Consider the following 22,893-nt stretch of genomic DNA (forward strand, 5'->3'; position numbering starts at 1 on the left):
TGCTGGGAAACCTGGACAGCTGCATGCAAAGCAATGAAACTAGAACACACCCTCACACCACGCACAAAAATAAACTCCAAATGGCTGAAAGACTTAAATATACGACAGGACACCATCCAACTCCTAGAAGAAAACATAGGCAAAACACTCTCTGACATCAACATCATGAATATTTTCTCAGGTCGGTCTCCCAAAGCAATAGACCTTAGAGCAAAAATAAACCCATGGGACCTCATCAAACTGAAAAGCTTTTGCACAGCAAAGGAAACCCAAAAGAAAACAAAAAGACAACTTACAGAATGGGAGAATATAGTTTCAAATGATGCAATGGACAAGGGCTTATCTCTAGAATATATAAGCAACGTATACAACTCAACAGCAAAAAAACCAATCAATCAATGGAAAAATGGGCAAAAGACCTGAATAGACATTTCTCCAAAGAAGATATACAGATGGCCAACAAACACATGAAAAAATGCTCACCATTGCTGATTATAAGAGAAATGCAAATCAAAACTACCATGAGATATCACCTCACCCCAGTCAGAATGGCCATCAGTAATAAATCCACAAATAACAAGTGCTGGAGGGGCTGTGGAGAAAAGGGAACCCTCCTGCACTCTTGGTGGGAATGTAAACTGGTACAGCCACTATGGAGAACAGTTTGGAGATACCTTAGAAATCTATACATAGAACTTCCATGTGACCCCGCAATCCCACTCTTGGGCATCTATCCGGACAAAACTCTACTTAAAAGAGACACGTGCACCCGCATGTTCATTGCAGCACTATTCACAATAGCCAGGACATGGAAACAACCCAAATGTCCATCGACAGATGATTGGATTCGGAAGAGGTGGTATATATACACAATGGAATACTACTCAGCCATAAAAAAGAATGACATAATGCCATCTGCAGCAACATGGATGGAACTAGAGAATCTCATCCTGAGTGAAATGAGCCAGAAAGACAAAGACAAATACCATATGATATCACTTATAACTGGAATCTAATATCCAGCACAAATGAACATCTCCTCAGAAAAGAAAATCATGGACTTGGAGAAGAGACTTGTGGCTGCCTGATGGGAGGGGGAGGGAGTGGGAGGGATCGGGAGCTTGGGCTTATCAGACACAACTTAGAATAGATTTACAAGGAGATCCTGCTGAATAGCATTGAGAACTTTGTCTAGATACTCATGTTGCAACAGAAGAAAGGGTGGGGGAAAAAATGTAATTGTAATGTATACATGTAAGGATAACCTGACCCCCTTGCTGTACAGTGGGAAAATAAAAAAAATTATAAAAAAAAAAGAAATCATCACCTAAGTAACTCCAAATAAATGAGGTGTTAATTTACTACAACCTTGTCAAAATTTCAGATTAACTCAAATTTTATGAGTAAAAGAAGAACATTAAATAATTGGGGAAAGGAATTGGAAAAATACCTATAAGTTCAGCAGGTTTGTTTGGTCTTTTGTTAATAAATGTTTCAAATGCTTCTTTCATGGCGTTGATAAATTTTTCATTCTTCAGAAAACAGATATCAATTATATGGTCAACCTTATCTTTAAAATCCAGTAATTCTTGAACCATGGTTTTATCCTTTTCAGGATTAATTACAATAGTGCTACCAAATGCCTAAAAAACAGAAATAACCACTTTTTACCAGAATTGAATTATCTACAATGAAAATAATCCAAAAATCATATTTTAAGTAGGTACACATACTTTAAAATCTCAAAAAACTTAAAATAAAATAAAGCTAGTTTTGAAGTCAAGGAAAGAAAAAAATAGTGAAAAAATACCATTCATCTATAATCACAAAATAATGAATGATCACTGGGTATACAGTATCATAATGGGGTATTATTATAGAAGTGTCTAGGGTCTTTTCCCTACTTTTAAAGAAGTGAGCTTTGAATTTTTAGAAAATAGCAATCTGCCTTCAGTGTAAGATTGAAAAAAGGGAAGAAATTTGGATAGAAAAAAGGTCCTATTTCTTTCTCCACATTCACTGCTCTGAGTATCAGAGCTAGAAATCACATCAGACATCAAGAAGGTAACTGTTTTATTGCTAATTTTCCACACAGCTATCATTCTCAGGTTGACTGCTCTCAAAATTCTCATTACTTAAAAAAAATTGGATCTCACGAGTACTAAATGCTAGCTGATATGCACTCTGGATATATAAATGATAAGCCATGAGAGGAAAAAAAAAAAAAACCAGGTTAATTGTTAATACCTTAATGTATTCAATCCACTGTTGCAAGAGAACCTGAACGCCTCCTCGAACTCTACTGAAGAGTTGATATAGGAGAGATAAATCTTGAATTCGGTTTTCATCAAGGAGATTATTTAAACCTGAATTTTGAAGTATTTGTTATTAAAAAAGTGAAAACATCAGATATTGTAATGAAAATTAAGTTAAATTATTACTGTGATACTAGATTTTAATATGGATATGTGCTCTGAATTAAACTCAAAGAGACAGTCACCTTTCCAAATGAAAACTAAATATAGAAAACTTTACATAAAAATAAAAATAATAATATAGCAGTTTATACTATTTAGTATGGCAGATCACATGTATAAACCAACTTATAAAAACTGATTTACATAAATATATATACTTCATATCAAATTTGTAACAGCCATATATACATCAGTGTACATAGGTATATTTTAGAGTATTAGATATGGCCTGTGGTATATTGAAACCCATGTACCAATAGGCAAAGTTTAAATGAAGTTCTAATGCATTTGATTTTCAGAATGAATAGCGTAACTGCATTAAAATTCTAAAATATTTTACACAAAAGAAAAGATGACTGGAAAGAAAGGTAAGACTTTGGCCTATTTGTGGCACTGTCAAAATTCAGGACATCCTCATAGATAACTTAGGAGTAATAGAAATGCTTGGTTCTGGGAGTTCCCGTCATGGCACAGCGGAAACGAATCCGACTAGGAACCATGAGGTTGCAGGTTCGATCCCTGGCCTCGCTCAGTGGGTTAAGGATTCGGCATTGCCGTGAGCTGGGGTGTAGGTTGTAGACTCAGCTCAGATCTGGTGTTGCTGTGCTGCCTGTGGTGTAGGCCAGTAGCTTAGCTCCAAATGGACCACTAGCCTGGGAACCTCCATATGCCATAGGTGCAGCAGCCCTAAAAAGACAAAAAAAAAAAGCAAAAAAAAAGAAATGCTTGGTTTTATATGCTAGGAACAGAAACATTTTAGTGAAAAAATGCCTTTCCTTATTACTGTAGTCTTACAAATTAAAATAAAAAATCCCCAAATTCCCACTGTTTCTTTACTGGTATTGGTAGAGTCCTCTCATCTTACTTTCTGTATCTTAAGGAAAGAAGCACCTCCTTAAGTTTACAGTGATGACTAGGGAAAAGTGGGTTGCATCCATCCTCAGAAATGCAGCCACACGCTAGCAAATTTTCAAAGGTGCAATCTTTAAAAATTTTCTACTTGTTTGCTGCTATCATTTAAAAAGTAATCTCTTATTTATAAATTGCCAATTACCTTTCTGAAGAATTGCTGTTAAGTGTTCACCTAGAAGTTGTTTCTCTACAGTAGCAATTAATGACTTCCTACAAAAAAAATTAGAATTATTGACATTTGACTTTGCTAAAAATTTACAGCCTCTCCTGGGGGGGGGAATCATATTTCAGAATTTTGTAACAGCATGAAATAAATACTTTCACAGTCTTGCTGTGGCTTTCCCCCAAATTTCTCTGGTTTTATTAGGAAAGTAAAGAATTTATCTATGCTGCTTACAGGTTCTCCTGGGTTGGTAATATTTAGGAAAGCACAGAAATACTTTCTTCTTCTATGAACACCCACTGAATTTGGGTTGTTTTGTTTTGTTTTGTTTGGGCAATGCCCGTGGCATGTGGAAGTTCCCAGGCCAGGAATCGAACCCATGCCACAGCAGCAACCGAGGCGCTGCAGTAACAACACCATATCCTTAACCTGCTCAGCTACAAGGAAACTCCTAAAATGTTTGTTTCGGTTGGCTGAACCCAGGTATAGGGGGAAGTTCCAGGGCCAGGGATTGAACCAGAGCTGCAGCAGTAAAAACGCCACTGTAGTTAACCTATAGGCCACCAGGGAAGTCCTGCACCCACTGAATTTTAATTGACCCAACATTTCAAAGATCACATCAGGTTGTAACTTTTTAAAATTACTGTCCTAAATACATACACATAACCAATAATCAAATCATTGATTAAATCTAATTAACTAGGGACAATAACTGTATTATGAAAACATTGTTAAAGTCTCAAGTCACACCTGAAAATAGTTACTAACATGTTGAATCACCCAAAGAGCCTTAGGTGATTCAACAACATAGGTTAAGGCTATTAGGCTGAGCATGTAATACTTACTGGGTGGTCTGATCTAAGTAAGTAATAAGTCTGTCTGCTTCTTCTTCTAGACGTTTGTTAACATGATGAAGATATTCAGGAACCTACAAAGATAGTTTTTTTATATTATTTTTTTCCTCCCCACAAATCATTCAGAAAATGTTAAGTCCAAAAGATCCTGGGAGCAGCCCTGTCAAATGTGACAGGGGTGAATCATATGTAAAATTATGGGTAGAGTTTATGATCCAGAATTCTGGCCTTTAAGAAGAAAGAAAAGAAGGGAGCAACTGAGAGAAAAGCGGCATAATGTTGGGAAGATAAATGCAAAGGGCAGCTTATATTCTATAAAATAGGGTCTTGTGAGACATAGTGGATTTCTTAATCGTGATTTTTAAATACCTCTCTTTCCTGCATTAATTTTTGGCCTTCAGCTGCATAGAGTCGGTTAGTTTCTTCCAAAAATCGTTGTTCAAAAGAATCCTGATAAATCTGGGAGAGGGTAACAAAATAAAGTTCAATTATTCAATAAATGTTATTATTAAATGTTCTCTATGTGAATAGTACTATGAATTTGGTTTTTAAACATCAAGCTAAGGATACCAATCAGCTCTGTAGTAAGTGAAGTCATTAACTTACTTGCAAATCAGAGAGCATGCTTAAAAGGCTTCGGAGTAAACTTCTATCAATTGCTTCACCATTCCTTTCCCTCTCAATCAAAAGAAGAATGCCATCAATTGTCTTATTCTGGACTTTCTGATCACTAATAATATGAGCTCTGAATAACTCCAGTCCCATGTCCCTAAAACAAACAAACAAAAAAACATATATAAATTAATTAATTGACAACAATACCACTTCTGGAGAGCTTGCTTAATTTCTCACCACATGTTAATTAGGGTTCCAGGCTTTGAAGCAGCAACTGTAAAAGGATAAAACCCACACATTTAATTGTAAATAACATTATTAAATTAAGGCATACAGGAAACTCATTTTGTCTTTAATGAAAACTGAAGCTAAACTCCCATGTTCCTCCATAACTAAATTTTGCTGTATTATTTTCTTTAGTGGATTTCTTCCTTGGTCAAAAAAAGAGAAAATTAGTCCAAAGCTATAAAATGGTCTTCATTGTACTGGTAATGAAGGCTTAATTGCTCATTTGTCATCTGGCTTCAGTACTCAAAAAACAGTAAACTGTCTGATAATTGCCAAAGGTAAATGCCAGGCATGTGGTGGGGGGAAGAGCTCATTAAACTCTTCTATTTTGGTGTATACAGGGAATTTTCCACGATAATGTTAAAAGATAATGAGTGACTCTTGATCAGCAACAAAATCATGCACAGACAGACCAGAGCAAACTTTAATCCCCTGGATAACAAAAAAACCCATCATAAATTATTACCTGGTGAGGGAATGTTAGCCCTCCAATATCACCAGAAGCAAGACATAATTAAAAAGATAAAACTGCTATAAATCCAAGTCTAGAAGCCAAATGTGAATTTTTAGGAGAATATACACAGCATCATTTCTTCTCTTCTGTTAGTGTAATTAAGATTTGATTATGATTTGAAAAAAATCTTTTCAATTTTTTTCTGGCATCCTTACCAAATGGAGGGTAGCATTGAATTCTGAAGAACGTAAGTCCTATCCAGAAACAAAAAAATGCTTCTGATCATTATCTGCCAAGGAAAAAAATAAACAATTCTTTTATGTCATGCAGTTGAAATATTGGCTCTTGATAAAATAAGATTGCAGGGTTTACTTGTATATATACTAGACTACTAGGGTCAAACATACAGATAAACACATCTACCTGAGAATAAACCCATACCATTTTTATTAAACTATTCTATTGTCTTAATTCTTGATATACTTTACAGAAAAAAAGATACCTAATCAATTAATCAATTTTGGGGGGAAGGCGAACCTGCAGCATATGAAAGTGCTGGGCTATGGATCGAATCAGAGGTACAGCTGCCGGCCTATGCCGTCAAGCCACAATGGGAATTCAAAAAAAGACACTTAAAATGGTCTATGACTTCTCTGCAATTTGAGAAGTAAATGAAAATAAAAACAGAATCAAGAGGGCACACATACAATTTTTCCTCAGCAACAGTCCTCAGAGTGAAAGTACCTAAATTGTACACTTGGGATTTTGGATGGTGGGATGGATTTTAAGGTTTTTAATCTGAAGGATATCAGGTTTAAAATTATACCAAATTAAGGAAATATGAAGAGACTGTGATCTGAATAAGCTAAAATAAAGAATCATCTGGCACCTTCACAGGTAATCAAATAGCAGGGGAGACACCATCAAGACTGACAGACAGGAGTTCCTGCTGTGGTGCAGTGGGTTATGAATTCAACTGCAGAGGCCCAGGTAGCTGCAGAGGTGTGGGTTAGATCCCTGGCTGGGTACAGTGGGTTAAAGGAGCCAGTGTTGCCGCAGCTGTGGCACAGGTCACATCTGTGGCTCAGATTCAATCCCTGACTGGGTAATTTCCACATGCCACGGATGCAGCCATAAAATTAAAAAGACTGAAAGACAAAATGTAACACTTATTTAATGAGATAAATATTTTCTGGTTAAGTGTTAAGAAAATAAAAATGAATCTAAGGTACAAGTCATTCTAAAATATGGGTCTGGAGTTCCTGTCACGGCTCAGCAGGCTAAGAACCTTACTAGTATCCATGAGGATGCAGGTTCAGTCCCTGGCCTTGCTCATTGGGTTAAGGGTCCAGCATTGCCGTGAGCTATGCTGTAGGATGCAGATGTGGCTCAGATCCCCTGTTGCTGTGGCTGTGGTGTAGGCCTGGCAGCTGCAGTTCTGATTTGATGCCTAGCCTAGGAACTTTCACATGCCCCAGGTGTGGCCCTGAAAAGTGAAAAAATAAATAAATAAATAAATAAAATAGTGGTTTACCTATTACTTGAGGTTTGAAAATGGGAAACTCAACCAAAATTAGTTCCCAGTTCAGAATAAGACTAGATATTGAGACAGTCCTCCATTGCAAAGCTTTTAAAATAAACTGCATTTGAAGAAACTCATTTTTTAACTACAATATTTAGCTGAAATGTAATGCTTTTTCCAGCTTACCATTTGTCTGCAGTGGTTTTGCCAACATCTATCGATCTTCTTTAGAAAAAGAACACTATCCAATGAATCTGTGAGATATATGTTAAGGATATTTTAAAAGTGCTTAGTACAAGTAATACATGCAATGTAAGAGCACATTTGTCTTAAATATAGAATGTCCTACATATTTAAATGAAAATAAATAGCACTTTAGAACAAAATGCTACTTCTTAAACTGTAAAAACATGTTAGATCCCACTAGAAAACACCTTTAAAAACAAGTCCTAGACATAACTGAGCATTGTGTTTTCTGTTTATTATTTCCCAATTACCTTCCCTCAAATGGAAATTTGTTAGGACAAAAGGTAAAGAAGACATAAAGACATCTTATTTACTCTAATACAGATTTGGACCTTAATTAGAAAGTCAAATTTTGCTTATTTTTTCTCTAGAGCCAAAATGAACAAAAATAACAAATCTACAAAACACAGTCCATTTCAAGGTGGGTTAAAAAGTGATGCATGGATAGAGAGGAAAAGGTGAAAATACAAGATTTTTTTGTTTTTTAAAGGATATTCTCTGAACTGATGAATTTGTGCTTTGATGTGATCTTCACAAATCTGTCTCAGCTGTTTGTACAAGTTAGCAGAAATCTTGTAAGAACAGAGATTTTCCACAGCCTGCAAAATTAAATACATACTTTCTTAGGAGAATAGGCACATGTGGGGTGTGTTACTTGACTATTAAATCAAATTCTTATTGGTTATTCCTATCATGTCAGCTTATTAAAAAAGATTATTTGTCCATTTAAAACACAAGGTAAAACAAAATATCACTATGGGTAGTGTACTTTCTTCATAACCAATGTACTTTTACCAATCCTTCCTCTACAAATTAATATATTTATTGTATTGTAGCTGTACAGGTTAAAGATGGAGGAAATTAAGCCAAATTCTTCCCTTGTGAAGATATCCAATCTATAACAACTACTACATATAAATTGTCTTGTTCTTTTTTTTTTTTTTTTTTTGCTCTTTAGGGCAACACCTATGGCATATGGAAGTTCCAAGGCTAGGGGTCGAATCAGAACTATAGCTGCTGGCCTACATCACAGCCACAGCAAGGCCAGATCTGACCTGTATCTGTAACTTATACCACAGCTCACTGTAGTGCTGGATCCTTAACCCACCAAGCAATGCCAGGGATCAAACCTTCATCTTCATGGATACTAGTTGGGCTCATTACTGCTGAGCCACAAGGGGAACTTCCAATTTTGTCTTGTTCTTAAAAATGTTTTCATAAGCAGAATACTGTTTTGAGTTCAAAAAATAATTCATCAGATGGAATGGGCAGTTCAACCACTACTGAATTAAAATTTATTTATACCTTCTTTGGTTTTCCTTAACAGAGCAATGTGCAGAATTTATTGCTAGCAGTATTATGAGTATGATATAATTATATACCAAAGATTTTTCTCCAACATTTCAGTTTAAGAATAAATAGGATTTTAAATTTGCATAACTGAATAAACATTAATTACTAAAGAAATACTGTATTTTTACTTCATTCTAACAGTTGAATTGGTCTTTTATACTCAGATCCCAAGAGGACAAACTTCAGATTTTAATGAGTTTCTTGTTACGTGTATCAAGACTTTAAAATTTAATACAACAAGCATGGTAAAACTCTTTATATGAGCTCTGATATAACCTACCAATCTAACTAGTAACGACTTAAGCATAACACCAGGATTTCTTTCTCACCACAACAAAAGGCAAAAACTTCATTAAAACTGACTCTAAGGGAGTTCCCGTCGTGGCGCAGTGGTTAACGAATCCGACTAGGAACCATGAGGTTGCGGGTTCGGTCCCTGCCCTTGCTCAGTGGGTTAATGATCCGGCGTTGCCGTGAGCTGTGGTGTAGGTTGCAGACGCGGCTCGGATCCCGCGTTGCTGTGCCTCTGGTGTAGGCTGGTGGCTGCGGCTCCGATTCAACCCCTAGCCTGGGAACCTCCATATGCCGCGGGAGCGGCCCAAGAAATAGCAACAACAACAATAACAACAACAATAAAAGACAAAAAAAAAAAAAAAAAACTGACTCTAAGCATTCCCGTCATGGCGCAGTGGAAACGAATCTGACTAGGAACCATGAGGTAGCAGGTTCGATCCCTGGCCTCGCTCAGTGGGTTAAGGATCTGGCGTTGCTGTGGCTGTGACATAGGCCGGCAGCTACAGCTCCGATTAGACCCCTAGCCTGGGAACCTCCATATGCCTCAGGTGCAACCCTAAAAAGACAAACAAACAAACAAAAAACTGACTCTAAGGGACCATCCAAGTCCTGTTGGTTGGAGTGCCATTTTATAAATATGTAGTTGGAAGTCATATTCCTAGTATACAAGTCTAGCAAATAAACCAGCAAATGAAAAGAAAGCTTAAAGGAATCCACTTACAACAAAAGAGGAAAGACAATATACCTTACCAGGAAACAGCAGGCCAATCAAACCCAGCAGCTAAGGAGGAATAGGAACGCTGAGACTCTACTGGCCACCACTTTCCATGAGGGCTTGGGTCAGGCCACAAATGCCTAAGGTTGTATTTTTTTCATGAGCCTGACTGGTTCACTTGATCCTCTAAGGACTCTCTCTCTTTCTCCTTTAGTATTCTTCTCATTTTATCTTGGTGTTCCTGTTTTGTTTTAAGGGCCGCACCCACGGCACATGGAGGTTCCCAGACTCGGGGTCTAATTGGAGCTATAGTGGCTGGCCTATGCCACAGCCACAACAATGCTGGATCCTTAACCCACTGAGCAAGGCCAGGGATCAAACCCCAAACCTCATGGTTCCTAGTTGGATTCATTTCTGCTGCACCACGACGGGAACTCCTTGGTGTTCCTTTTGAGTGACTAATTTTCTCAGCATTTCTCATTCCCCACTTAGATTCTGTCTTTGTACTTCATCTTCTTCACAATTCCCACTTCCAGTACTTTTCCAAGTCCCACTTCTACCATTCCCTTCTGCTGTGTTCCTCTTTCTCTCATACATTAGTTCTCATTGCACTTATTTATCTTTTCATGCATGATGCCATATTCCTTTACTACCCAGCTAGGTTCCACTTCTTCCAATAGGCTTTCCTTAATTTCCTCAGCTACCAGTGACTCATTTGGCATGACCACTAATCATAGCACAATGACCTGTCACTGCGTCAGTAATGTATCCTTTTATGTTTATATTCTGTTCCCCAGCTCTCCTTAATGACAGAAAGAGAACATGTGCTCATGTACCTATATGTTCTTTAATACTTTTGGGGCTTTGAACCAGGTAAATATAGTCAATACTCAAAAAACTAATGTATCTATAGTTAGTGATGTGTCCTGGACATAGATGGGGCTTATGGCAAAAGGAGAAAACTGGCCAGAAAACATGTAATTATGATACGCTGTGTTATGTGCTATGATGAGGATGAGCATAAATATGAGGCCCCTAACTGAATTTTCAGGACAGTGGCAAGTCAGGAAAGGCTTCCTAAGCAGAAGTAAAGAGGTGGAGTCCCAAAGACTCAGATGGAAATGGATAAAAAGCTAATGGGAATAGTGAGAAATAGAGAACTATATGCATACAGAATTATATGGGCTTTATACACATACAGTCTCACCTATGTTTAGTTGGAGGGTGGTTAAAAATGTTAGAGGCAAGAAAAGAAAAGGGAAAGCCAGGAGCATCCTGGGTAGGTGTGAAGGTCAAGATGGAAAAGAACACACTGCTTCCCTAATTCAGTCTTGACTGCTTAATGTATGGACCAGACCTATTTAATTCCTTCCCTTCCTTAAGAACTTTGTGGAGGAGTTCCCTTCGTGGCTCAGCAGTTAACAACCCCAACTAGGATCTATAAGGATGCGGGATTCAGTGGGTTAAGGATCCAGCGTTGCCTTGGGCTGTGGTGTAGGTCGAAGACTCAGGAGGCTCGGATATGGCATTGCTGTGGCTGTGGTATAGGCCGGCAGCTACAGCTTTGATTGGAATCCCAGCCTGGGAACTTCCATATGTGTGGATATAGCCCTAAAAAGACAAAAAAAAAAAAAAAAAAAAAAGAACTTTTCAGGAGTTCTCATTGTGGCTAAGGGGGTTAAGGACCCAACATTGTCTCTGTGAAGATGCAAATTCAATCCCTGGCCTTGCTTGGTAGATTAAGGATCTGTGTTGCCGTAGCTGTAGTGTCAATCTCAGTTATAGTTCTAATTTGACACCTACTCCAGGAACTTCCATATGCCACAGGTGCAGCCGTTTAAAAAAAAAAAAAAAAGGAGTTCCTCTTGTGGCTTAGCGGGTTGAGAACCCAACTGGTATCCATGAGAACACAGGTTGGATCCCTGGCCTTACTCAGTGAGTTAAGGAGCCGACATTGCCCCAAGTTGCTGTACAGGTCACAGATCAGATGCGACTCACATCTGGTGTTGCTGTGGCTGTGGCCAGCAGCCGCATCTCCAATTTGACCTCTAGCCTGGGAACTTCCATAAGCTGCAAGCGTGACCCTAAAAAAAAAAAAAAAAAAAAAGGAGTTCCCATTGTGGCTCAGTGGTAACGAACGTGACTAGTATCCATGAAGATGTGAGTTTGATTCCTGACCCTGCTCAGTGGGTTAAGGATCCCACGTTGCCGTGAGCTGTGGTACAGGTCAGATTCGGCTTGGACCCTGCATTGCTATGGCTGTGGTGTAGGCCGGCAGCTGCGACTCTAATTTGACCCCTGGCCTGGGAACTTCCATATGCAGCCCTAAAAAAAGAAGGAACTTTTGGGGTTCCTGTCGTGGCTCAGTGGTTAACGAATCCGACTAGTACCCATGAGGACATGGGATCGATCCCTGGCCTTGCTCAGTGGGTTAAGGATCCGGCATTGCCACGAGCTGTGGTGTAGGTCGCAGATGCAGCTCAGATCCCGCATTGCTATGGCTCTGGTGCAGGCTGGTGGCTACAGCTCCGATTAGACCCCTAGCCTGGGAACCTCCATATGCCGAGGGAGCGGCCCTCAAAAGGCAAAAAGACAAAAAAAAAAAAAAAAAAAAGGAACTTTTCCATCAAGCTCTTCAGGTACTGTTATGGAGCAATCCCATTAACAAGTATAAAAAATACAAAGGACTGAATGGTGTGGTGCTTGGCCTATTATCATTTACGTAAAAAGAGAGAAAAAAAAAAACCCTTCATACAGAGCTTCCTTGCGGCACAGTGGGTTAAGAATCTGGCATTGTCACTGCAGGTTGCTGTTGTGGCTCAGGTTCAATCCCTGGCCCAGGAACTTCCATGTGCTGCAGGCATGGACAGAAAAAAAAACAAAAAACACAGTTTTGTTTTCCCCCTTGGGGCCATACCTACGGCATATGGAAGTTCCTAGGCTAGGGAGTTGAATTGGACCTATAGCTGCTAGCCTACACCACAGCCATGGCCACAATGGATCTGAGCTGTGTCTGTGACCCATGCTGCAGCTTTCGGCAATACCAAATCCTTAACCCACTGAGCAAGGTCAGGGATAGAACCGACATCCTTATGGATACTAGTCAGGTTCTTAATCTGCTGAGCAACTATAAAACTTTAACACAGTTGTTTTTACATACATAAAATATTCTGGAATAATCCCCCCAATAATGTTTGTCAAGAGAACAATTAGCTGGGGGGAGGAGAGTTGGAGGATGGAATGGAAGTGATACTTTTCACCACATACTCTGTAATACTTTTTGGGCTTTGAAATAGATGAATATATTATGTATTCTAAAAATGTTAAGTACTCACGTCCCCCAATACAACCCTATCTTCCCCACCACCACACTTTTTAGCATGGCATTCAAGGCTCGATATTACTGTTATTGTAGTCTCATTTCTATTTTATAATCTTCCATACACTCTGTGATCTAAACACTCTGCTTTCCTCACTTTCAAGCAAGTTTGTTTGGAGCAATCCTGTGTGTCTAAAAAATAGGGACTTCCAATAGTTTTTGAAAAGCCACAGTAAAAAAATGTATTTTATGTTGCAATCCATTGCACAGAAAATTAATGTAATTGAAACAAAATCTTCCTGAACCTACACTTAACATTACTGTGTGTAATGTACTGATATTTTCTATTTTACTTCTTTAAAAAACATTGGTCATGGAGTTCCCATCGTGGCGCAGTGGTTAACGAATCCGACTAGGAACCATGAGGTTGTGGGTTCGGTCCCTGCCCTTGCCCAGTGGGTTAACGATCCGGCGTTGCCGTGAGGTGTGGTGTAGGTTGCAGACGCGGCTCGGATCCCGAGTTGCTGTGGCTCTGGCGTAGGCCAGTGACTACAGCTCCAATTCGACCCCTAGCCTGGGAACCTCCATATGCCGAGGGAGCGGCCCAAAGAAATAGCAAAAAGACAAAAAAAAAAAAAATGTTGGTCATGATGTTCCTGCTGTGGCACATCTGGTAGCATAGGTCGCAAGTGTGGCTCAGATCTGATACCTTGGTTTGGCAACTTCATATGCTGCAGGGTGGCCAAAAATGAAAAAAAAAAAACAAAAAAACCCCACTTTGGTCACAAATTAATTTCATGAACCTACTAAAATATAAGCACTCAGAAGCAAGAACCATGTGATCTCTGTATGTACACGGCATCTGTCCAGCTTTGAACACAGTAAACAGTCACTGATTCAACAAAAATGGAGTGTTTACTAAGCACTGTATCCTGTTAGGTGCTAGCACAGAAACATGAGTAAGTGTTAAATCACTAGTTAGGAGTCTGAGATAAACTCTATTTTATTCTAGATCTTTAAAAGTTACTTTTAATTATTTATTTATTTACTTTCGCTTTTTAGGGCTGCACCCTTGGTATATGGAGGTTCTCAGGCTAGGGGCTGAATCAGAACTACAGTTGCTGGCCTACACCACAGCCACAGCAATGCAGGATCCGAGCCACATCTGTGACCTACCCCACAGCTCATGGCAACGCCAGATCCTTAACTCACTGAGCTAGGCCAGGGATCGAACCCAACACCTCATGGTTACTAGTTGGACTCGTTTCTGCTTCACCACAATAGGAACTCTGAAAGGTACTTTTAGAAATGTATTATTTTACATTTCACTAAATACTTTGGAAATTCCTGGAAGTTTGATCTGGTATAATTATTACTAACCTAACCTTGTTTCACAGGCAACTATTTGTATTAAACATTCTAGATAATTCCACAAGTCTCTTAAATAAAACTATCTTTTGGAGTTCCCTGGTGGTACAGGGGGTTAAGGATCCAGCACTGTCACTGCTGTGGCTTGGGTTCAATGCCTTGCCCAGAAACTTCTGCATGCCACGGGTGAGGTCAAAACAAATCAAAACAAAAAAACACTACCTTTTTACTTAAGCTCCCAATCATTACAGGTTAAATATACTGCCTTAAATCCTTCTTGAAGGTAGTTGGGTATAAAATAAAAACAATTCTAATAAGGTTTTAACCTTTATTCCTCCAAATCCCAGCCCCTTCATGCATGTCACAAAAAAAAAAAACCCTGTCTGGCTGAAGAAAGAAGAAAATATAAATGAAATGCTAAAGCTATATAGTTTCTGAAATTTGATGCTTTGCAAAATATACGACTTAAGAAAACAGCAAAGGCACATAAGCTTGCATTTGGGATGAGGAAAAGAGTGAAATAAGGGGAAAAGACTAGTCTTAAAAAAGGAAGAAAATTAAAGCGAGGATAAAAAATACAAAGAAGGCAAAAAATAAATGATAAAGGAGGAAATATAGAAATTTTTCTGATTTAACAATGACAGACACTTAAGAAAGATATAAAATTCCCACCATGGTACTCAACTCTGGTCACTGGCCTAATGGGTTGGGGCTTACTTTTCAAACCATATATTTAAAGAAAGAAAAGAAAGCACATCACAAAACTTTTCAACAGGAGTTCCCGTCATGGCGCATTGAAAACGAATCCGACTAGGAACCATGAGGTTGAGGGTTTGATCCCTGGCCTCGCTCAGTGAGTTAAGGATCTGGCGTTGCCATGATCTGTGGTGTAGGTTGCAGACTCAGCTGGGATCTGGCATTGCTGTGGCTGTGGCATAGGCTGATGGCTACAGCTCTGAATGGACCCCCTAGCCTGGGAACCTCCATATGCCTAAAATGACAAAAAAAGAAAGAAGAAGAAGAAATGTTACACTTTCATATTAAAACTAGCCAGCTCCAAAAAAGGTAGCTGATTTAAAAACCTACACAGCGGGAGCTGCCATTGTGTTGCAGCAGAATTGAACCCAACTAGTATCCATGAGGATGCGAGTTCGATCCCTGGCCTTGCTCAGTGGATCGGGGATTTGGTGCTGCTGTGAGCTGTGGTCACAAGACCCGGCTAGGATTTGGCATTGAAAAAAAAAAACCCTACATAGCAACTCATTCAAGATTGAGAATACGAGGAAAATAATCCCATTACTTAAAATATTACTTAGTAAAAAAGTCACACGCCAAAACCAAGATTCCAACTATTAAGATAGCACATGTAAAAAACAAGACACATTCTTGAGAAGTGCAGAGGGACACTGTTCCTAGAGAGTTCTTCCATTTGCCTATTATTTTTTTTCAATTTGGCTAGTGGTATTTTCTAACACATATTTGGAATGTAATCAATTTATCAGCCAGTTGTTCTGGCCCAGCATGGATTCAGAATTGAAAAACATGTGTGGCTTTAGATCTGTGCAATAAAATAAAGATTTTGTTTTTAAAGACTCAAATATTACTATCATCATCAACATCATCACCAATGACAAAGACATACAGCAGGCAGTGTAGTTAAATACTTCTTTTGCAGTAATTTATTTACAACTGAACCCTGCCATAAGGTAGTGTTAGTCTCCCCATTTTGCAAATGAGGAAACCAAGGCTTAGAGAAGTAACTCAACCAAAGTTAAATCGTGAGTGGAAGATCTCTAATCTAAGGCAGGCTGATCAACTTGAAAGTCAGTGCATATTCCTATCTGCAATTAATCAAAAACAAACAAATGAACCCAAATCAAAACAACATGAACCACTGCCTCACTCCCACAGGATTTCAAGATTGTGGAGGGAAGATAATTTTTAAACTTAGGTACAATTCTCACTTAAAATCACTTTTATTTTTTCTTTTTCTTTTTTTTTTTTAATTTTTTGTCTTTTCTAGGGCCGCCCTCGTGGCATATGGGGGTTCCCAGGCTAGGGGTCTAATCGGAGCTGAAGCTGCCGGCCTACACCACAGCCACAGCAACTCGGGATCCGAGCCACGTCTGCGACAGCTCACGGCAACACCAGATTCCCAACACACTGAGCGAGGCCAGGGATTGAACCCTCAACCTCATGGTTCCTAGTCGGATTCGTTAACCACTGCGCCAATATGGGAACTCCCCAAATCACTTTTAAAAGACCACACTGGAATTCCCGTCATGGCTCGGTGGAAATGGATCTGACTACTATCCATGAGGATGCAGGTTCAATCCCTGGCCTCGTTCAGTGGGTTAAGGATCCGATGTTGCCTTGAGCTGTGGTGTAGGTTGCAGACTCAGGCTCAGATCTGGCATTGCTGTGGCTATGGTGTGGGCCAGTAGCTACAGTTCCGATTGGACCCCTAGCCTGGGAACCTCCATACACATCAAACGCGGCCCTAATAAGACAAAAAGTTTCTGCATTTACTTATTGCAGAAACACTCAGAACGGCATGTTCTTTTCTAGAAATTAAAAATTTAGGAGGAGGAGGTCCCATTGTGGTGCAGTGGCAACGAGTCTGACTAGTATCCATGAGGATGCGAGTTCGATTCCTGGCCTCTCTCTGTGGATTAAGGATCCAGTGTTGCCATGAGCTGTGGTGTGGGTCGAGGATGTGGCTCAAATCTGGCCGTGGCGTGGGCCAGCAGCTATGGATCTGATCTAGCCCCTAGCCTGGGGGCTTCCATATGCCAAGGATGTGAAGCAAAACAAAAAAAAAAAAAAAAACAAAAAAAAACACCTTAGGAAGTACATGCAATCTACACTAGAGACTTCCATGCTTAAGCTTTAAAGCAAAATGGTTTTGCAGTCACAGAAAAAAGTTCTGCACAGATACATGCCAACTAATGGTTTACTTCAGGGATAGAGTGAGATAGGGGAATGAGGGGTTTGGAGAACATTTGTGTGGTATACTACATACTCCTATACTGTTTGAATTTTAGGAGAGTACTTTTAAATTACATTTCAACCATTTAAAATCAAACAAGCACCTGAAATCCGGATGGTATAATTTTACTCCCTTTATCCTTTTATCTTCTTTTTTGAACTTGAACATCTCAAAATAATCTTTCTGAGAACAATCCAAAGGAACATTTACAAATTAAGATCAAAAACAACAAAAGAGCTAGAAACAAATGCTTCTGAATTTATTATAGCAGAAGCAGTAAAGTATTCTGAAAAACGCTAAGAGTGAAAAGTTTTAACACTGATTTTAGGCCAAAGAAATGCAACTGACCAACAGCAGGTAAAAACCCTTAAGTACAATGAAGAAAAAACACCAAAAAAAATGTAAGCTACAAACTTTTGGAACATAAAGGGATTTAATAGAAACAATTTACTATGAAAATATTTTTTGAACCCAAAAGCTCTAGAAACATACTCCAGGTAAAGTAAACAAAGTTCATTAACAACTACAATCAATATGTAGTAATTATGAAATACATAAATTAACATATTGAAATGAAAGATACTATATGCCAGCATATCCAAATAAATACCAAATATGTGCACGAATGAAAAAAACCTACCTTATTTGATGACAAAGAAGTTTTCTCCTCAAGTAAAACTATTTGCTTCAAACACTGCATTACAGAAGTACGCAAAGTGCTGTGGTATAGTGGTGAAAGTGCACTGAACTAGAAACCTGGGCATCTCAGTTTAAGTCCCCTACTCTGCCAATATGTGACTCCAGGCATGGTTATTTAACTTCCCTGAGACTCCTCTGCCTCATCAACACAGTGGGGATAACTACCAACTTACCTACTTGACAAAGGATTTCTATAACGCTTAAACGAGATAATCCTACTTTGTAGGCTGTCACATACACTATAGAAGAAAAGATAATGGACCACATGATCGCTTAAGGCCTTTCCAACACTAATTCTCTAATTCTACTTTTATTATTGTACAACTCAGGAGCCACATATGTAATATACCAACACAGCCAAATGAGGTGAGCTTATCCTTAACCTTATTACTACTACTACTATCAAACACTTAAATAGCATTATAATGCTTGTAATATCACATTAGCAGTATTACTATGTACTGGGCCCTGTTTAGAGCTTTAAGCAAACAGTGGTACACTCAATTTAAACAGCAACTGGTGATTTCAGTTGACATATTACAAGTGAAAAAATCATACTGTGGGTTATGAAAAAGTTTTTAACTAGTGACAACATCAACTTATATTTCTCTATCATAGTGCTTCAAAGTTTTTCTCAAACATCTTATTTCTTATAAGTAACTCCATGAGCTAGACAGAGCAGGTGTTTTTCCCCCTATTTATGGAGGAGGAAACAGCAGCTGAGAGAGGTTTAGTACCTTGCCCAAGATCACAAGGGTAAGAGCAGCCAAAACTAGATCCCAAACCTTTGTCTTCTGCCTCCTAATCCATGGTTTGTCCATCACCATACTACCTCTACAACTAAAATTCTGATAAATTGAACCAACATAATTTCTTACAAGGTACTTATCAATACAAACTCCAGCCACCGAACTCTGAAGTATTTTTTAAATATGAAACTGCTGACACTATAATGAAAAGTAACTTCTTGAATTGGTTATGGAAAAAAATACAGTAGGGCAGGAGTTCCCATTGTGGCTCAGTGGTTAACAAACCTGACTAGTATCCATGAGGATGCAGGTTCAAGTCCTGGCCTTGCTCAGTGGGTTAAGGATCTGGTATTGCTGTGAATTGTGGTGTAGGCTGCAGATGCAGCTCGGATCCCACATTGCTGAGGCTGTGGTGTAGGCCGGCAGTTACAGCTCCTATTCGCCCCTAGCCTGGGAACCTCCATATGCCGCAGGTGCGGCCCTAAAAAGACAAAAGTTAAAAAAAAAAAGTAACAGTAGGGCAAAGTATCTTGGTGGCAAGAAGTCTACATCAGTAGTTGCCCTTAATTGTATATTTAAGTTAAACACTTCAAATATAATCAATTTGTTAAACAAAAGAAACAAAACTGAACCTCAGACCAAGTTGCTGAACTACAACCTGCTGCTCATTCCAGGGCTAAGGTGTGTCTCATAGGCCAGGAGATAAACATAACAAGAAAAAGAAATGGCAAGACCGTACTAATAGGAAAGAGGTAGAATAAAGTAGAGAGAATATCTGCATTTCTTGAGGCCTTTCTTGATGACATGTATCACAACAGAATGACATGTCACTGGAAATCATCTTTGAGATCTAGGCTACAGGATTCTATTATAGTTATTTATACCAAGGTCCTCCTAACTGTAAATCCTAATCGGAAGGGTCCAAGATAAGCTCAATTTATACCAATAAGACTGCACCGAGTTCCTGTCAGAATACATGGTCTGATTAAAGAACACAGTGCATACATTAATCAACAAATTGCAATTAGAAGGAAAAAGTCTACATAAGCACCCATTTCAAAAAATAAAATCCATATACACTGCACCTCAATTTAAGCTAACCAAATCTGGTTATCCACATTAATACATACCTGATAGAGTTCCTCTAAATTGTACTTAATTGAAGTACTATTCTGGATAGCTTCCACTGCTTCTTTTAGTTTCTGCCATGTTTCATCTGTGTAGTTTTCTGGTAATTTAGGCTTATCTAGATGATATGTAAAAGGTTAATATCAGAATAATATATAAGATGTAGTAACAAAAAGTATTATTGCTCTTTAAGGGTAAATTGTGATTTTTATAATTATTATACCTAATTGTTAAAGTAACCACCATTTTTAGGATTAGTATAAAGAATAAAATTTGAAATGCCAGAATACTATGTAAGTCATTTTGACTCGTCTATTAAAATTGAAAGTGAGGGGTTTTTTTTCCTACTGACTATACTGATTCAAAAAATAAAAATTCAAGAATGACAGGTTAAAAAAAAAAATCCTGATCCTATTACATCGTGGTATAAAACCTAAGTCAACATGAATTTGGTACTTGAGATTTAAAATACTTAGTGCCTACTATGTACAAAGTACTTGTAAACATCTTAATCTTCCTAATAATGTCCTAAATAAGGTATTATTATCCCTATTTTGCAACTGAGGAAACTGAGGCTGGAAGACTCATTTAGTAAGGCTTGACGAAGGTCACCATAGCTACTCAATGGCAAAACTGGGATTCTAATTCAGGTCTGTTTGACCCCCACGTTTATGTGACATCTACAGAAATAGAAAGAAATATCTTAATTCAGGTTTTAACTTAAACTACTTTTATGAGCAGAAAGAAATCTAAAAAAATTAAAACATCTAAACAACTTCAGATCCTATGTAGGACTTTCAGAATGGAAAGGAACATCTTAATCCAGGCTTTAATTTAAACTTCATTGACCAGCAATGAAGTTTTTTTTTTATCAGAACATCCAAATACTTTAATATGTTTTTATTTAAGGAGGGAGGAAAAAAAAACCCAAACAAAAACTCTGAAACGACTATACAGATGCAATTAGGATCACAGCTCATCTCTAAAAATCCTTGGCTATTAAGCTAATATATTTTAAGCAAAACCGTGAACATATTAGTCAATTACAATTCATATTGACTTCAGAAAGGTCTACTATTAAATCTGGAATATTACAACACTCTTGAGAGCTTGGAGGTGGGAGAGTGAAAAAAAAAGGTTAAAAATAAACAACCCTATGACAAAACAGAGCATATTCCTGATTTCTACACTAATGGTGAAAATACAAGCATGGAAAATATAATTTCCTCAATACTAATATTTAGCTACAAGCCAATGATCTGGTAAATATTACTTTAGTTCATTCATTTCACTTTTTCATTTAATAATCATTTTAGCATCTATTACTTGCCAGTTAAGGGTGTTGAAAAAGTCAGTCAGAAAAAGAGAAACACAACATATAAAAAGTAATTCAGCTCAATTACATTTTAAAATGTTGCTGATTTTATATTTGCATCAATGCATTCATAACACTCTCAATCCTATGTCTCAAACACGAAATGAACAAATTGTCTTAAAAGTTGCACGTCAGTACCTTAAAATTCATTTCAGTGATAAAAAAAATAGATGTAGTAACTGTTCTTATGTTTAGACTAGTGGTACACAGAGTTAGTACTTCTGTGGATACACAGTATTTTCCACTTCCAAACCCTACCTTTGGAAAGAAATGCAGAGATCATAAATACTTTTCTCCAACTACTGCTTTCACAATGAGTTTCAAGCATGTAGTATTCAACATTATAAATCTAACTACAAGTCGTCTTGGAACATGAAAAGATCACTATTGCTACCTGCATTTTTGAAGACTAGATAATGTGGCCTACTGAAGCATAAAAATAAAAATCCAAGCAGTTCCAAGGCTCACTATGCACCTGAAATAAATAAATCTTTTTGGAATACAAATTTCTCACCTGTAAAATCCGGATCAATCATATTGATTGTCAATGTTATAAGCAATAACAGATTAGATACAATAGGCTAAGACCTCAAAATACTGCACAGAAACACCCGGTGTATATATGAGCACAAGGATACTAACCACCCCAGGAAAATGAACCCTCCACCCAAAAAGGACCTCCCTCCACCTCATTGATTATGCATAAAACATTAGGCCACCTCTATAGTGTTTAATATATTAACATAAATAGAGCACGTGACCACTCAAGTGTCAAATCCTTAGGTGATTATGGATTTTGGCCTTGGTTACCTTTAAAGTTCTTGATCACTAACTTCTTAGCAGAGCCAGGCTTGCTGTTAGCAAAGCTAGAGACGGTGGTAGAAGATTTGGCTAGGCCGTTTGCGTGATGCACCGAAGCCACAGAAGAGATTAATATACTCTTATTTTTAAGTTGCTGCTGCTGAGATGTTGCAGCAGTTGGTGAAGATGAGGAGGAGGAGGAGGAGGATTCCTCAGCCATCTTCGCATCAAACCCTACAAACTCCAGGGTGTCTTCAAAACGCAGCTTCTTCTGTATTGGTACGTGGCTGGGAGCAGCCACTGAAACCCCCAGGCAGGAGAAGGACGAGGTTGAAGGGGATGCCGAATCCCTGGGTTGTAAAGGAGGAGTGGAAGAGGAGGAAGAGGTGGAATCAAAGTCTTCTCTCTCGTTACTACTGTTACTGCCGCTACTGCTGCTGCTGCTGTTTAACTTTCTCTTCTTGGCAGAGGTGGGCGGAGTGGTGCTGGTATTACCATCAGTGGCAGATCTGATCTCCTGAGCAGCAGCAGCAGCTGAGGGATTGGGGGAAGAAAAACCTGTTGGAAACATG

General features: G+C 38.4%; 1 protein-coding gene across 5 annotated transcripts in view; it reads right to left on the reverse strand.

Moving 5' to 3' along the window:
• Positions 1–22,893, reverse strand: part of CUL4B (cullin 4B) — a 61,638-nt gene that overhangs the window by 16,460 nt on the left and 22,285 nt on the right. For 4 of the 5 annotated variants that reach the window (XM_013986357.2, XM_021080804.1, XM_021080803.1 and 1 more), the window contains 11 exons: positions 22,331–22,879; positions 20,148–20,263; positions 8,027–8,130; positions 7,472–7,541; positions 5,979–6,052; positions 5,013–5,175; positions 4,776–4,865; positions 4,398–4,480; positions 3,532–3,599; positions 2,248–2,366; positions 1,451–1,643 (listed from right to left, as the gene is read on the reverse strand). In XM_013986357.2, coding sequence (XP_013841811.2) covers positions 1,451–1,643; positions 2,248–2,366; positions 3,532–3,599; positions 4,398–4,480; positions 4,776–4,865; positions 5,013–5,175; positions 5,979–6,052; positions 7,472–7,541; positions 8,027–8,130; positions 20,148–20,263; positions 22,331–22,879 — 1,629 coding nt within the window. Of the gene's footprint in view, positions 1–1,450; positions 1,644–2,247; positions 2,367–3,531; positions 3,600–4,397; positions 4,481–4,775; positions 4,866–5,012; positions 5,176–5,978; positions 6,053–7,471; positions 7,542–8,026; positions 8,131–20,147; positions 20,264–22,034; positions 22,211–22,330; positions 22,880–22,893 lie in introns of those variants that run through there. The other variant, XM_021080805.1, reaches the window with a different exon arrangement.

The sequence above is a fragment of the Sus scrofa genome, chromosome X (genome assembly GCF_000003025.6).
Source record: "Sus scrofa isolate TJ Tabasco breed Duroc chromosome X, Sscrofa11.1, whole genome shotgun sequence".
NCBI lineage: Eukaryota > Metazoa > Chordata > Mammalia > Artiodactyla > Suidae > Sus > Sus scrofa.